At 48.9% G+C, this 16,592-nt stretch overlaps 1 protein-coding gene across 7 annotated transcripts in view; it reads left to right on the top strand.

The window, feature by feature from the left end:
• mapk8ip1b (mitogen-activated protein kinase 8 interacting protein 1b) overlaps positions 1 to 16,592 on the top strand; it is a 267,584-nt gene that overhangs the window by 199,616 nt on the left and 51,376 nt on the right. For all 7 annotated transcript variants that reach the window (XM_086008309.1, XM_086008305.1, XM_086008311.1 and 4 more), the window contains one exon: positions 8,297 to 8,533. In XM_086008309.1, coding sequence (XP_085864435.1) covers positions 8,369 to 8,533 — 165 coding nt within the window. In that variant the 5' untranslated portion in view covers positions 8,297 to 8,368. The remainder of the gene's footprint in view (positions 1 to 8,296; positions 8,534 to 16,592) is intronic.

The following is a 16,592-nucleotide window of genomic DNA, read 5'->3' as shown; positions in this document are numbered from 1 at the left end:
CGGGTAGACACCGACCTGTTTATAAAAAAAAAAAAAAAAAATTAAAAAAAAATCTACGAATTTACCTGGTGGTCTATGAGGTATGGAAACTCGTGGTCCTGGGCGCCTCCGGGTCCTCGCGGGAGGAGGCGCACGTATCCCAGGGGCGCGTGAGCTTCGCATGCCTAAACCCGGAACGTGTGCGGCCCCTACACACCTCGTACGCACCCGTGGGGGTCGCAAAATACGGGCCAATAATTGAAGACAGCTTTAATTCACCAACAATTCTGCAGTGATGCTTATTAGTATTAAAGAGCTTCTGTTAATGTACCGTGCCTAAGCACGGGATTTGTTTTAAATTCTTTGCTTGAATGGTTCTTCCAGGATTTCCCTCGTTGAAGTTAACCCACTGTCTGCTGTGCTTGTTGGTGTTTGCTCGCTCAGATGCGCATGGATGCACCGGGTATGAAAGAGATTCGAGTGTCCCTTGGGTACAAAATAAACAAGCAAGACAAACATTTCAAAGTTCACTTGTCACATCAACGGCAGGAAGGGGCTGAATATGGGGTCCTTTCTGGGGAATTTAAATCCAGTTAATTAAATAAATCTGGAATAAAAAGCTAGCATCGGTAACGGTGACCATGAAACTACCGGATTGTCGTAAAAACCCATCTGGTTCACTAATGTCCTTTAGGGAAGGAAATCTGCTGTCCTTACCTGGTCTGGCCGATATGTGACTCCAGACCCACAGCAACGTGGTTGACTCTTAACTGCCCTCTGAAATGGCCACCCAGATGTATCAAAGGGCAATCAGGGATGGGCAATAATTGGGGAATGCCAGTGACACCCACATCCCGTGAATGAATAAAAGGAGTGGGCCCCGACCCCCTCAAGGAAGCCTTTGGCCTCCCCCTGCTGATCGAGGCCGCTCTCTTTCTCTCTCCACCGATCCGCCTGCCCCACGATCGGCTGACCTCGCTCACCCCTCCAAGCCCCAATCTTTCCTGATCAGCGGGGACTGTCCCCGAGGGCGCCACCTTCTCCCGCTGACTTTCCCGCCCGCAGCACAAAAAAAAATGGGAGTGGAAAATCCGTGGCCTCGGTAAAAGTGAGCGTGAGGCTGTCGGATTGTGGTGAAAAAACCCAACCGGTTCACTGAAGAAGCCCTTCAGGGAAGGAATCGTGCCGTTCCCCTATGCGGGACTCCAGTCCCAGGCCAATGTGGTTGACTCTTAACTGCCCTTTGAGGTGGCCTGCTAAGCCACTCGGTTGTATCAAACCGCTATTGGTTCAAGAACAAGGCCCACCAGCACTTTCTCAGGGCCACTCGGGAAGGGCGACAAATGCCGACCTCACCAGTCACACCCACATCCCGAGAATTTATTTTAAAAAAAAACCCAAGCCAAAGAAGGAGACGTGAGGACAGGTGTCCAAAAGCTTGCTTTAAGGAGCATCGTAAAGGAGGAGAGAGAGAGAGGTGAATAAAATCACCAAAAGCGCCAATGCGCAGGGCATGAGATCGATAGATTTTTGGTCTCTAGGGTGAATCAAGGGACATGGAGATCGGGCGGGGAAAGTGGAGATGAGGTCGAAGATCAGCCCTGATCTTATTGAATGGCAGAGCAGGCTCGAGGGGCCGAATGGCCGACTCCTCCTATTTCTAATGTTCCCATTACTGAAACTGTCAAACAATATAATAAAATTCCTTTCTCATTGTACTGACCTTCTCGGTAACAATCAACGTCACTGATTTTAAATATTTTTTAAATGGTTAAACAGTTTAAAGGTGAATGATATAATCAATGCTCTTTTAAATATGATTAGAAATGCTTTGTCTGCCGAAATATAATGTGAATTGATTACACCGCAGGCTATTAAAGTGAGCGATGCAGTTATATTTTCTCGTATCCATATCCCGGGAGAAATTTACGAGGTAAGGGCTGATTGTTAGGTTGGCAGGAAGTGGGAGCTGCTTTTTTGGGGAAAGATAGTTAAACAAACCGCTCTAGGCATTTCCCAGCAGCCCAGTGAGTAATCGCTGCGTGTATGTCATAAAGCCACCCTATTGTGTACCAGGGACAGAAAGAATGAGCTGTTAATCCAGCTACAGTGTCTCGGCATCAGGTCCTCCATCATTACCTAGCAACAGAATCGGCATTGGATTTTTTTTTTTTTTAAAGGCCTCCGTAATAAGAGAGAAAAGAAATTATAAACTGCTTCTCAATGCCTCGCGTGCTGTAGGAATTTGTGTTTTTTTTTAAACATCTGCCCCTCACCCATTGTTTAACCCAATGAGTGCCAGAGTTCCTCAGTAGACCTTACAAATACATATTGACGTAAGAAAACTACTAGGCACTTGGTCTAAGCATTAAACAAAGCTTTAATCAACTGTTTTACAACATGGAGGTCTAGTTGTGTCCTTCACTAGTTCCTGTAAAAGAATGTCCTGTGCAAGCTGGGCCTGTGCCCGAGTATTTATACTCTCCCTGGACAGCGCCACCCGCAGGCCGCTCAGTATTATTTCATAAAACTTTCTTTCATGAATGACTGATTCATGTCACGTATGTTTTCTGTCATCAATTGAGATGTGTTGATGTAGCGCCCATAAAGATTGAAAGGGGAAGATTCTTCTTTCTGCTTTTCCTCTCCATTAGCCTCTGGGAAAAGAAGCTTGCGCCCTTTCGGGGTTATTTTAAATTATTTCTCTGAAGACCCTTGAATCAGACTGCAGCTGAGAGCGGAAGGAGCTATTTTCAGAGTGGCTCCGAATCACCAACCTCTCTAAGTTTTTCCTTCGTGCCATAGCTTTTTGATGCGGTAACAGAGAGGGTGGATGAGGGCAGTGCGGTTGATGTTGTGTATATGGACTTTCAAAAAGCATTTGTTAAAGTTTTTTTTATTCTTTCATGGGATGTGGGCGTCGCTGGCGAGGCCATCATTTATTGCCCATCCCTAATTGCCCTTGAGAAGGTGGTGGTGAGCCACCTTCTTGAACCGCTGCAGTCCGTGTGGTGAAGGTACTCCCACAGTGCTGTTAGGGAGGTAGTTCCAGGATTTTGATCCAGCGACGATGAAGGAACGGCCAATATATTTCCAAGTCTGGATGGTGTGTGACTTGGAGGGGAACTTGGAGGTGGCGGTGTTCCCATGCGCCTGCTGCCCTTGTCCTTCTAGGTGGAAGAGGTTGCGGGTTTGGGAGGTGCTGTCGAAGAAGCCTTGGCGAGTTGCTGCAGTGCATCTTGTAGATGGTGCCACATGCTAGGCTTGTTAGCAAAATTGAAGCCCACGGGATAAAAGGGGCAATAGCAGCATGGATACAAAATTGGCTAAGGGATAGATAACAGAGGTGTGGTGAATGGCTGTTTTTTGGACTGGAGGGAGGTATGCAGTGGCATTTCCCAAGGTTCAGTACTGGGACCACTGCTGTTTCTGATATACATTAATGACTTGGACTTGGGGGTACAGGGCACAATGTCAAAATTTGCAGATGACACGAAACCTGGAAATGAAATAAACAGTGAGGAAGACATAGACAGTCTGGTGCAATGGGCGGATGCATGGCAGATGAAATTCAATGCAGAGAAATGTGAGGTGATACATTTGGTAGGAAGAATGAGGAGAGACCATATACATTAAACGGTACAATTTTAAAAGGGGCGCAAGAACAGAGAGACCTGGGGGTGTTTGTGCACAAATCTTTGAAGGTGGCAGGGCAGGTTAACAAAGCTGTTAATAAAGCAGATGGGATCCTGAGCTTAATAAATAGAGGCACAGGGCTGGATTTTGTCAAGGGGGACGTGATGGAGGCGGGACTCCCACTTTTTGGGTTGTAGTCCCGCCTCCATCGATTTGTGGCCAACCCACGCTATTTTCCCTTGATTGACCTTGTTGAGCCCACCCAGCGGGCTCAGCAGGCCAATTAAGGGACACCCAGTTACAGGTGATGTCAGGGATTGACATTTCATCTGTCAAGAGCTTTTGACAGATGAAATATCAGCGTTTGACAGCTCTGTGAAGCTGTCAAACACTGACAATCTGACTTCTAACTTGAGTCCTTCTCCACAGGCTCAGTTAGAAATCTCTCCAGAACAGAAAGCTGAATGCTGCAACTTTTGACAGCTCGCGGCCATTCTGCTTTCTGTGCCGGTGAGATGAGGGACTCCCGAGACCTGAAGGAAGGAAGCCTGCATTAGTAAGTAAAGGTAAGTAAAACTTATTTAAACACTTTACAAACATCAAACACACTTACCTCTGCACTCATGCACCCATCACTCACCTGAACACCGGACATCTCGAACCCTCCAAGCCCTTCAGCCCGATGGTCCACCTCGCTAACTTGGCGTGGTTTGGAGCCGTCGGGGATCCCACACTTCAGGAATAAAAATAGGGATTAGGCTAAAAACTGCTTGTTAACTACCTGTTAACAGGCAGTTAATTGGCACTAATCCTCTTCCTGCCTCGGGGAGGCGGGTCCCAGTGTGGGGCGAGTACCCGCCTCCTTTGAAAGTGGCATGGAGGCGGGTTGGGGGCGGGATGGGTTTGTGCCCCCCCCCCCCGATTTCGCGATTTTAACCCCCCATACGCCTCCAATCCCGCCTCCAGGGCCCAATGAAAATCCTGCCCATAGAGTTCAAAAGCCAGGAAGTTATGCTAAACCTACATTAAAAAACTAGTTTGACCTCAGCTGGAGTATTGTCTCCAATTCTGGGCACCGCACATTAGGTAGGACGTGAAGGCTTTGGAGAGGGTGCAGAGAGATTTACCAGAATGGTTCCAGATATGAGGGGAAGAGTCAGTTGGATTCGAACCTGGGGAAAGACTGGATCGAGAGATATCTTGGGCACCTCGAGTTACTGCGACTGGCCAGATGGAGTGCGGTGGTCCTTTCTGTCACAGACTGGTAACTGATGCAGAATGCAGTGTGCGTCAGAAAGACCGAATCCAGGGCTGTCAGAAAGACCTCTGATTTGCCACTCATATCTACTCAATAGCAATTCCCCAGAAAGTTGGATTCTGGAGTTCTTGGGTCTGTGAGCCAGTCCCTGCCAATTGATAAATTGTGGATAAATCTGAGGTTATCCACTTTGGTGGCAAAAACAGGAAGGCAGATCATTATCTGAACGGCAATAGATTGGGAGAAGGGGAAGTGCAACGAGACCTGGGTGTCCTTGTGCACCAGTCGCTGAAGGTAAGCATGCAGGTGCAGCAGGTGGTTAAGAAGGCAAATGGTATGTTGGCCTTCGTAGCGAGAGGATTCGAGTGCAGGAGCAAGGATGTCTTGCTGCAGTTGTACAGGGCATTGGTGAGACCACACCTTGAGTATTGTGTGCAGTTTTGGTCGCCTTATCTGAGGAAGGATGTTCTTGCCATGGAGGGAGTGCAGCGAAGATTCACCAGACTGATACCTGGGATGGCAGGAATGATGTATGAGGAGAGATTGGATCGATTGGGCTTATACTCGCTGGAGTTTAGAAGAATGAGAGGGGATCTCATTGAAACTTATAAAATTCTAACAGGACTAGACAGACTAGATGCAGGGAGGATGTTCCCAATGGCGGGGGAGTCCAGAACCAAGGGTCACAGTCTAAAGATAAGGGGTAAGCCATTTAGGACAGAGATGAGGAGGAATTTCTTCACCCAGAGAGTGGTGAACCTGTGGAATTCTTTACCACAGAAGGCAATGGAGGCCAATTCATTAAATATATTCAAGAAGGAGTTGGATATATTTCTTAAGGCTAAAGGAATCAAGGGATATGGGGAGAAGGCAGGGACAGGGTACTGAATTTGGATGATCAGCCATGATCGCATTGAATGGTGGAGCAGGCTCGAGGGGCCGAATGGCCTACTCCTGCTCCTATCTTCTATGTTTCTATGCTTAATTACGCCATGGAATCCGGTTTCTTATAGACTGGCGTTATAACCTAGTAGATGGAGTCTGCAAGTCTACCACCTGTCTACTTCCTCTGGATTTGCATAGAACAGTAATGCCAACTCTCGCAGTATTTAATGAAAATTTACCCCAACTCGCAAAGGGTGATGATAACGGGTAGGATTTTTTTGAAAAGTTTTGCGTAAAGCGTTTTCAGACGCAGTAATGTAGTTTTTGTAACGAGCTGTGGCCTGTTAGAGATTAAATAAACCCACGCATGAGGTTTATAAACCAAAAAAATACCAACTCATGATTTCTTACCAAATCTCATGATTTTTCAGAGTTTGTCTCGTGATTTATGAGCCGGTGGGGTTGGAATTACTGATTGAATTACATCGAATTTCCACCGACCACAGGGAGTAGTTGAGCAGAAGGCTTAAAGGGACAGGCTAGCTTATATATAGCTCTATCTTAGCAGTTAAACATTCCAACGGCCAACCTATTACCCACTTGGACATGTCGAATCCCAAATTATATGTTTAACAGTTGGCCATGGACGTCTAAAGAAACGGCTAATATCAGGGTCCTAGATCCCCCGGTGCCAATTTGCACAAAGCAAGCTCCCAACAGTCGGAAATAGGATTATGACCAGATAATCTTTTTGTGGAAAGGTTGGTTGAGGGACAAGTATCGGCCAGGACACTGGGGGGGAGCTCCACAGATCTTCTTCGAAATAGTACCATGGGATCGTTTGCGTCCACCTGAGAGGGCAGACGGGGGCCTCGATTTAACATCTCATCCGAATGAAGGCACCTCCGACAGTGCAGCACTCTCTCAGTACTGCCCTTCCCACAGTGCAGCGCTCCCTCAGTACTGCCCCTCCGACAGTGCGGCGCTCCCTCAGTACTGCCCCTCCGACAGTGCGGCGCTCCCTCAGTACTGCCCCTCCGACAGTGCGGCGCTCCCTCAGTACTGCCCCTCCGACAGTGCGGCGCTCCCTCAGTACTGCCCCTCCGACAGTGCGGCGCTCCCTCAGTACTGCCCCTCCGACAGTGCAGCACTCTCTCAGTACTGCCCTTCCCACAGTGCGGCGCTCCCTCAGTACTGCCCTTCCCACAGTGCGGCGCTCCCTCAGTACTGCCCCTCCGACAGTGCGGCGCTCCCTCAGTACTGCCCCTCCGACAGTGCGGCGCTCCCTCAGTACTGCCCCTCCGACAGTGCGGCGCTCCCTCAGTACTGCCCCTCTGACAGTGCGGCGCTCCCTCAGTACTGCCCCTCTGACAGTGCAGCACTCTCTCAGTACTGCCCTTCCCACAGTGCAGCGCTCCCTCAGTACTGCCCCTCCGACAGTGCGGCGCTCCCTCAGTACTGCCCCTCCGACAGTGCGGCGCTCCCTCAGTACTGCCCCTCTGACAGTGCAGCACTCTCTCAGTACTGCCCTTCCCACAGTGCAGCACTCTCTCAGTACTGCCCTTCCCACAGTGCAGCGCTCCCTCAGTACTGCCCCTCCGACAGTGCAGCGCTCCCTCAGTACTGCCCCTCCGACAGTGCAGCGCTCCCTCATACTGCCCCTCCGACAGTGCGGCGCTCCCTCAGTACTGCCCCTCCGACAGTGCGGCGCTCCCTCAGTACTGCCCCTCCGACAGTGCGGCGCTCCCTCAGTACTGCCCCTCCGACAGTGCGGCGCTCCCTCAGTACTGCCCCTCCGACAGTGCGGCGCTCCCTCAGTACTGCCCCTCCGACAGTGCGGCGCTCCCTCAGTACTGCCCCTCCGACAGTGCGGCGCTCCCTCAGTACTGCCCCTCCGACAGTGCGGCGCTCCCTCAGTACTGCCCCTCCGACAGTGCGGCGCTCCCTCAGTACTGCCCCTCCGACAGTGCGGCGCTCCCTCAGTACTGCCCCTCCGACAGTGCGGCGCTCCCTCAGTACTGCCCCTCCGACAGTGCGGCGCTCCCTCAGTACTGCCCCTCCGACAGTGCGGCGCTCCCTCAGTACTGCCCCTCCGACAGTGCGGCGCTCCCTCAGTACTGCCCCTCCGACAGTGCGGCGCTCCCTCAGTACTGCCCCTCCGACAGTGCGGCGCTCCCTCAGTACTGCCCCTCCGACAGTGCGGCGCTCCCTCAGTAGTGCTCCCTCCGACAGTGCGGCACTCCCTCAGTATTGCCCCTGCGACAGTGTTACTGTGTTTGTTTCTGACTGAAAGTGAATGTGCTTTAATGTCTGAGAATCGTTGACGTTTCTCTATGTCAAGAGATGTGATTTGCACTCCGATTAACCTGGAGCATTTTTCTACTTGTTCTGACAGCACGAGGGCAGAAGGATTTTAACCCTCCCTTGCACTGATTTACAATCTTATCTTGTGTGTATATATGTATAAGACGTACCTAGCTCCATATAAACGAGTTGTTCCCATCGACCCCTTACTCTCCAATCTCCTTCTCTTCTCAGTCCCGTGTGACCCTGGAGACCAATAATGCCGCCACGACAAGCGGAAATGATGTGTGCACAATTCAGGCAGAGATGCTGCACCTGGACCTGATTGATGCTGTGGACGATATCGAGGACGAGGAAGAGGAGGAGGAAGGCAACGGGCCCCCGAAGGAAGCTAACCCTGCCAGCATGGCGTCTTACAAGCCAAAGCGGCCCACGACCTTGAACCTTTTCCCGCAAGTCCCTCGCACTCAGGTAAGAAGGAGGCAGCGTTCCGTTGCTTGTCTGCTGCTGATAGCTGCGAGATTAAAATGACCTCTGCAGCTGATCCCCATTTAAATCCTGTTGCTCGGACGCTGCACGCCAGACAGAAAAAAACTTGTTTTTGTTTTTTGTTGCCCGGTTTGTCCCCCTACCCCCCTCCACCCCCCACCACCCCCCCCCCCCCTGCTGAATTGCAATAAAGACGGATTTCAAACTTTACCTGGTTTACAGCCACTAGTTAGTGCAATTCAAGCAGCCCTACTTTCACGCTCGTCATTGCTTCGCCCGGGTTAGTTAATCCAAAACACAGACTGCAGGCGATTGCTGTGATTGCCTTCAAGCAGCGAGTGTCTGACCAGATTACCGTACCAGTCGACAGTTGGATCAATGAAGCGGAGACTTGATTATCAGCTCGAGACATATATTACATCGGCCTTGTAATTTGTACTTGAATGGATTCCAGTGATATCTTGGCTGTGGAACCTGCACTCCGTGCTGGAAATTGTGACCGCGGGGAAGCCTGACAAAACAGAAATCCATCCCTGATTATAATTGAATAGTCTCAATGGTGTTGCATCAGATAATTTGTAAATGTGTTTTGTTGGTGGTAAGCTAGTGGCTCTTGCAGCTGAGTGGAATCTGTAAAGTAAAAATGAATGATGAGTTCTGACGAAGGGTCATCGACCTGAAACGTTAGCTCTGTTTCTCTCGCCACAGATGCTGCCTGGCCGGCTGAGTGTTTACCAGCATTTTCTGTTTTTATTTTTTATTAAAGAAAGCAAGACTTGCATTTCTGTAGTGTTGTGTCCGTGTATAATAAGAAACAGACTGCAGGAGAAACGGTACAACAGGTGTTTACTCAACGTGGCTCACAGTGGAACTGCCTGTACAGATTACTACTCAGTGCGATATACAGGTGTGGTCACTGCCGGTACTACAGTATACATGAGCTGTAAAAAGTAGTTCCTCCCTTAAAGGTATAGACATTACAATTCCTCCCCTTTTAGATTAACAGCACCATAACACTCATTTAACAATTAAATATCAAACTAATTACAATTAACACTTTTAACATGCAACATTAGCTGAAAATAGTCTATTTATATATTCAGTCTTTGGGGAGGCTTCCTGATCCTTTCTGGATAGCGCCTTTCCCGAGTGTCTTGCTCTTGGTGCAGAGGCGATTCTGGCCCCCTGTCGTCGGTTGGTTCATCAGCTTCCGATGCTACTGTTTCTGGGGTAGATGCGACCTGTACGTCGGGTTCATCACCAGGTACGTATGGGCGAGGCATGGGGTTGACTTGTTCCTGTGACTCTAGGATCTGGTCAGCATGGCGTCTCACGATGCTCTCCCCAACGTCCACTGTGTACATTAGTGGGCCCTGCCGTGTGCATATCGTTCCTGGCTGCCATTTTTCTGTTCGGTAGTCGCGGGCCAAGACTGGTTGCCCTACATTGAAGCTCCTTGTTGGCTTCTCATGGATGTGCTGGAATTGCTTACTCTCAACATCTCTTCATACGTTTGGTCTGAGCAAATCCAGGCAAGATCTTAACCTTCGGTTAAAGAACATCATGGCTGGGGCCTGGTTGGTGACTGCATGTGTCGCATTCCGGTAGGCGAACAGGAAATTGTCCACCTTGTGCTGCAGCAGAATGGTGTCATTGTACATAGCCTTTATTGCCTTCTTAAAGGTTTGTACGAACCTCTCAGCCAATCCATTTGTGGCTGGATGATACGGGGCGGATGTGTAATGCCTTACCCCATTCTTTTTCAAGAACCTCCGGAACTCTTCGGACACAAACTGTGGTCCGTTGTCGGAGCAAATCTGTTCTGGCAAGCCATTCCTGGCAAAAATGGTCCGTAGGACTGCAATAGTTTTCTCCGTGGTGGTGGAGGACATTTCGATGACCTCAGGCCATTTTGAGTGCGCATCCACGGCTATTAAAATCATTGAGTCCATGAATGGACCAGCAAAATCAATATGCACCCGTTGCCATGGAGATGAAGGCCACGCCCATGGGTGTAGAGGGGCCTGTGGTGGGGCATTTTGGACTCTCTGGCATCCTGAGCAGCTCTTGGTCAGGTCCTCGATTTGTTTATCGATTCCTGGCCACCACACATAAGCCCTGGCTAGGCTTTACATTTTTACCCCTCCCAGATGACCCTCATAAAGCTCATTGAGCACTCTCTCCCTTAACTTGGGTGGAATTACCACTCGGGATCCACCCATCAAGGTCCCCCGGCACACTGACAGCTGTTCTCTCCTTGTCGAGAATGCTGGCAACAGTGAGTCGCCATGTGCTGGCCATCCCTTCACCGTCAAATCATATACCCGAGACAGTGTCGGGTCATTTCGGGTTTCCTTTTCGATACAAGCGTTAGTTACCGGTAGGTATTCAACTATATTCGAATGGAATATTTCGACAGGATCCACTGCTGCTGCTTCCTGCACAGTAGGCAGTGGCAGGCGTGATAGCCCATCAGCATTTCCATGCTGTTTTGTGCCCTTATATTCAATCTCATAGTGGTGCGCCCCTAGAAAAAGTGACCTTCTTTGTAGTCGTTGCGCAGTCATCACCAGAACGCCCTTCTTCGGATTAAAAATGGAGACAAGAGGCTGGTGATCAGTCAGCAAGGTGAATTTCTGCCCGTGCAGATAGTGATTGAACTTTTTCACTCCCCACACTAGGCTGAGGGCCTCCCTGTCAATCTGGGCGTAGTTACGCTCGGCTGAGGTTGGTGATCGTGACGCAAAGGCTATTGGCCTCTCTGAGCCGTCTGAGAATTTGTGCATCACATGCCAACCGAATTGGTAATGCCGGGTTGTAATGGGCCAATACCTCTTTAGTGTTTTGCTCTTCTGGAAAGCTCGCCTACATTCGTCACTCCACTTCCATGGCACCCCAGTTTGCAGTAGGGTGTTCAGTGGGTGTAGTATTGTAGACAAATTTGGCAAGAACTTATGGTAGTAGTTTACCAGCCCGAGGAACGACCTCAGTTGTGACACATTTTCCGGTGCTGGAGCCTTGACTACTGCCTCAATCTTCTCTGGGGACTTATGTAACCCCTCTTTATCGATAACGTGGCCACAATACGAGATCTGGTTTCTAAAAAACTTGCATTTGGGGCAGTTAGCTCGGAGCCCATATTCCTGCAATCTAGTGAGCACCTGCTCCAGGTTGGTAAGGTGATCACTCTCATTTTCGCCCGTGACCAGGATGTCGTCCAATTAACACTGGGTCCCTGGGATCCCTTGCAGGACTTGTTCCATTGCCCTCTGCCAAATAGCCGGAGCTGATGCTACCCCGAATACCAGCCGGTTGTATTGGTAGAGACCTTTATGGGAGTTGATTGTGAGGTTTTTTTTTGATGCTTCTTCTACCTCCATTTGCAGATACGCCTGGGCCAGATCAATCTTAGTGAAGCGTTTCCCTCCAGCTAGCGAGGCGAAAATATCTTCAATCCGCGGAAGTGGATATTGTACAGTGTGAAGGACCGGGTTCACTGTTACCTTAAAGTCCCCACAGATGCGAACCTTCCTTGGTTCCCCAGGCGTGCTGCTCAACGACTTTTTCATCACAGGGATGATGGGTGTAGCCCACTTGCTCCAGTCTACCTTGGACAGTACACCTGAACGTTCCAGACTCTCCAGCTCTGCTTCGACGGCTGGGCGGATCGCATAAGGTATCGGTCTGGCCTTAAAAAATGTTGGGCTTGCGTTTTCTTCAATTTTAATCGTCGCTGTCATGCCTTTTAGTGTTCCGAGTCCTTGCTGGAACACTTCTTTCGCGTCAGTTAGGATCTTTGACAGTCGCCCAGGTGTGACGTCGTCATCCTTTTTGTCAGCCACAGTCAGTGCCTGTATGGAATGCCAATCCAGTTGTATTTTCTGGATCCATTCACATCCCAGTAATGGTGGTCCTCCATCTTGCAATACATACAGGTCTAGTTTTGGTGTTTCCTTACCATATATATAACGGTCACCCTTATTTTTCCTTTGGGGTAAACTTTTTGCCGCGTGTACGTCTTCAAAATAATGTTTCTGTCTCTCAAGGGTATGTGTGAGAATAGCCGCTCGTAGTCCCGTCGGTTTATGACTGTTAGGGCTGATCCTGTGTCCAATTCCATCTTTACCTGGACTCCTGCTATCTTGAGAGTGACCCAAATGGTTCGGCGATCCTCCATTGTGATCACATTATGTAGTTTCAGACAACTCTGTTCCCTGCTTTCGGAGTCGTTACCACTCGTTTGTTCATCTGAACTATTCTCCGTCATCTTATGTACCACCTTGTACTTTCCTTTGGTAGGTTTCTTATTGCTGGTTTTCTTTCCCGACCTGCAGACTCGTGCTATGTGTCCTACTTTTCCACACTGTCTGCACACTTTGTCTTTGAACCAGCAATCATTCTGGTCATGTGTTGTTCTGCCGCAGCGATAGCACTTCTCTGTTCCATATGACATTTCGTTTGTGCCATATTCTTGCGGTCTTTGTTGTATCTCTGCAGCGCCCCGTGCTGCTGCTTCATATGATACCGCAATGCTGAAAGCCTTTTCCAGCGTAAGGTCCTTTTCAGATAAAAGCCGTTTCTGGGTTCCTTCACTTTGAAGCCCACACACAAACTTGTCCCTTAAGGTATCTGCCAGTCCCGCTCCAAACTGGCAGTGTTTCGATAGTTTGCGCAGTTCTGTTAAATAATCAGCATTGCTTTCATCCTTATGCTGGTTCCGTTTGTGAAACTTGAATCTTTCTGCTATCAGCAGCGGTGTGGGGTTTAAATGTTCCTGTAGTATCGTTACTATGTCTTCAAAACTCTTTTCCATTGGCTTCGTTGGGGTTACTAAATTTTGTAATAAACCATACATCTTTGCACCCATTAAATTTAACAATACCGACGCTTTCTTGTCATCTGACACCTCATTTGCCTTGCAGTACACCTCTATTCATTCGACATATGTAGTCCAATCTTCGACTTCATTGTCAAATGCAGTGATACTGCCACTCTTCGGCATTTTGGGTGTGGTTTAAATTGGCGTCTCCCAATGGCTTAAAATGGCATCTCCCGCGCTTTCCTTCCTCCCCCGCTGCTGCCAACGCCGCTCCCGGCGGCTCTCGTGGCAATGGCGGTGCCCTGTAGGTTTCGTGCGCTTCACTCTCTCTCCCTCTCTTCGATGCTGCTCAGCCCCTGAACACCGGTTGCGCCCTGTGCGCTGTGCCCTCTCTTTCTCTCCCCCGTCGATGCTGCTCGGCCCCTTGCTGTGCCGCTCAGTCGGGCTCTAGCTCGCCGCTGTCCGGGAAGGGTCTGCGCACTACCTGTTGCCAGCCCGTTTCGCTGGACCACCTCGACTGGAACGCCAAGCCTGGCTCTCGACAGCCTCCCCCGCAATTCTCGAGTCTCTGCTGGATGACTGGGCGGTTGCCCGTGTTCGACGCCCGAGTCTCTGGCCTTGACCTCCAATCCACTGATCTCCAGGAACGAATCCCCGGGAGGTGATGCAGAGTTGCAGGTAGGTTCGAACTTGCCTTGTCGCCAAATGTTGTGTCTGTGTATAATAAGAAACAGACTGCAGGAGAAACGGTACAACAGGTGTTTACTCAACGTGGCTCACAGTGGAACTGCCTGTACAGATTACTACTCAGTGCTATATACAGGTGTGGTCACTGCCGGTACTACAGTATACATGAGCTGTAAAAAGTAGTTCCTCCCTTAAAGGTATATACATTACATATAGCGCCTTTCATGACCTCAGGATGTCACAAAGCGCTTTACAGCCAATGAAGTACATTTTTTGAAGTGCAGTCACTGTTGTAATGTAGGAAACGCGGTAGCCAGTTTGCGCACAGCAAGCTCCCACAAACAGCAATGTGATAATGACCGGATAATCTGTTTTTAATGTTGATTGAGGGCTAAATATTGGCCCCAGGACACCGGGGAGAACTCCCCTGCTCGTCTTCGAAATAGCGTCACGCTATCTTTTACGTCCACCCGAGAGAACAGACGGGGGCCTCGGTTTAACATCTCATTCGAAAGACGGCACCTCCGACAGTGCCGCGCTCCCTCAGCACTGCACTGGAGTGTCAGCCTAGATTTCTGTGCTCACGTCTCCGGAGTGGGACTTAAACCTACGACCTTGTGACTCAGGCAAGAGAGAGAGAGCTACCCACTGAGCCACGGCTGACACTTCAAAAACATCAGTACATTGAGATGCCGTTCCTAAAGAAAGAAGCAAACACAACGCCTTTCACGAGCTCGGGAGATCCCAAATCGCTGTGTTTTTTGAAGTGTAGTCACTGTTGTAATGAGGGAATTACTGGCTGGGTTATTACAACTATCTCGCCCAAGCAGACTTATTAGACTATAAAAATCTACAAAAGAAAGCACGACCAGAGAACGGAGAAAAATAAATAAATCGGCTGTTATGAGGCCATTACACCCAAGAGGAAATCCAGTATCACAAATGTGTAGCTCCCAAGACTGCAGGGAATTTTAAGGCAAAGGGCAGACAGAGCAGCTGGGCAATTGGGTGTTGAATGGTAAGAGTTCCAGGGAATTGGTGCCTTGCGTGTATAGCGCTGAGACCATGACAGATAATGGCACATAAGAAATAGGAGCAGGAGTCGGCCATTCGGCCCTTCGAGCCTGCTCCACCATTCAATGAGATCATGGCTGATCTTCTGCCTCAACTCCATTCACCGGCCCTATCGCCATATCCCTTGATGCCTTTACTAGTCAGAAATCTATCGATTTCTATTTTGAATATACCCAATGACTGAGCCTCCACAGCCCTCTGGGGTAGAGAATTCCAAAGATTCACCACCCTCTGTGTGAAGAAATTTCTTCTCATCTCAGTCCTGAATGGCCTACCCTTTATCCTGAGGCTGTGGCCCCTGGTTCTAGACTCCCCAGCCAAGGGAAATATTCTCCCAGCATCCACCCTATCAAGCCCTGTAATAATTGTGTATGCTTCAATGAGATCCCCTCTCATTCTTCTGAATTCAAGAGAATACAGGCCTAGTTTACTCAATCTCTTCTCATACGACAGTCCCGCCATCCCAGGAATCAATCTCATGAACCTTCGTTGCACTCCATCTATGGCAAGTATATCCTTCCTTAGGTAAGGAGACCAAAATTGTACACAGTACTCCAGGTGTGGTCTCACCAGGGCCCTCTATAGTTGCGGGGAAACCACTGCAAAACGCAATGGTTCCAATTTTGAAGCCATCGCTTTCCTTCCAGTCATTTTCCCTTTCGTCGCCAAAGGTCAGACACCCACAGATCTTGACAATCTGACCTGAAATGGCAAAGGGTAGATGGTGCAGCCAAATCACTGCAGAGATCATTTTCTTCAAGGGATAGGCATTGCCAAATTGAGAACTGGCAAATCAATACAAGTCAACCTAATTCCGATTGAGTTGGAAAATGACTGAACAGGTCATCCCCAGACTAGAAAAGAACAAGTTTGATGATCTCTATCAATTTGTAATTTCAAGGTTGAAATGCATTTGAAACTGAAAGGCTATATCTAATATCCTGTTCCCAATGAGGAAAGATTTTTTTTTTTTTTTTTAAAGTTCCAATTTAGTATTTCAGCCACTTTAGATGATTAGGAGCCCTCTCAAGGCCAACATCAAGCGTCCGCTCTTTGCTTCATGTCACAAGAATGTGATTTCCAGTACTCGTCGTTCAGAGAACATTCCCCGGGGGCAGGCAGAGGATTTGGCCAGGAAGATCTCTCATCATTAATGAGATTTGACTCTGGTAGCTCGTACAGTAGTTGGTTAGAATTCAGCAACAAAATTGCACTTTTTTTTTAAAAAGGTAAATGTTAAGCCAGCAGTTGTTGCAAAATTAATTTTACATCGGGTTTTGGACTGAGTTGTGATCCAACCATGGTCGAATAGCCAGTCGAATTGCAGTCAACGCTCTTTAAGATTATGAAATGTTTCGATTTGGCTAGACGTAGAGAAGATGTTTCCACTTGTGGGGGAGTCCAAAACTAGGGGCCATCGATATAAGATAGTCACTAATAAATCCAGTGGGGAGTTCAGGA

Source organism: Somniosus microcephalus, chromosome 15 (genome assembly GCF_052327205.1).
Source record: "Somniosus microcephalus isolate GS21.2 chromosome 15, FLI_Smic_1.0, whole genome shotgun sequence".
NCBI classification, from domain to species: domain Eukaryota; kingdom Metazoa; phylum Chordata; class Chondrichthyes; order Squaliformes; family Somniosidae; genus Somniosus; species Somniosus microcephalus.
The sequence above is the reverse complement of the archived record's forward strand: the minus strand, read 5'-3'. Positions and strand labels throughout refer to the sequence as shown.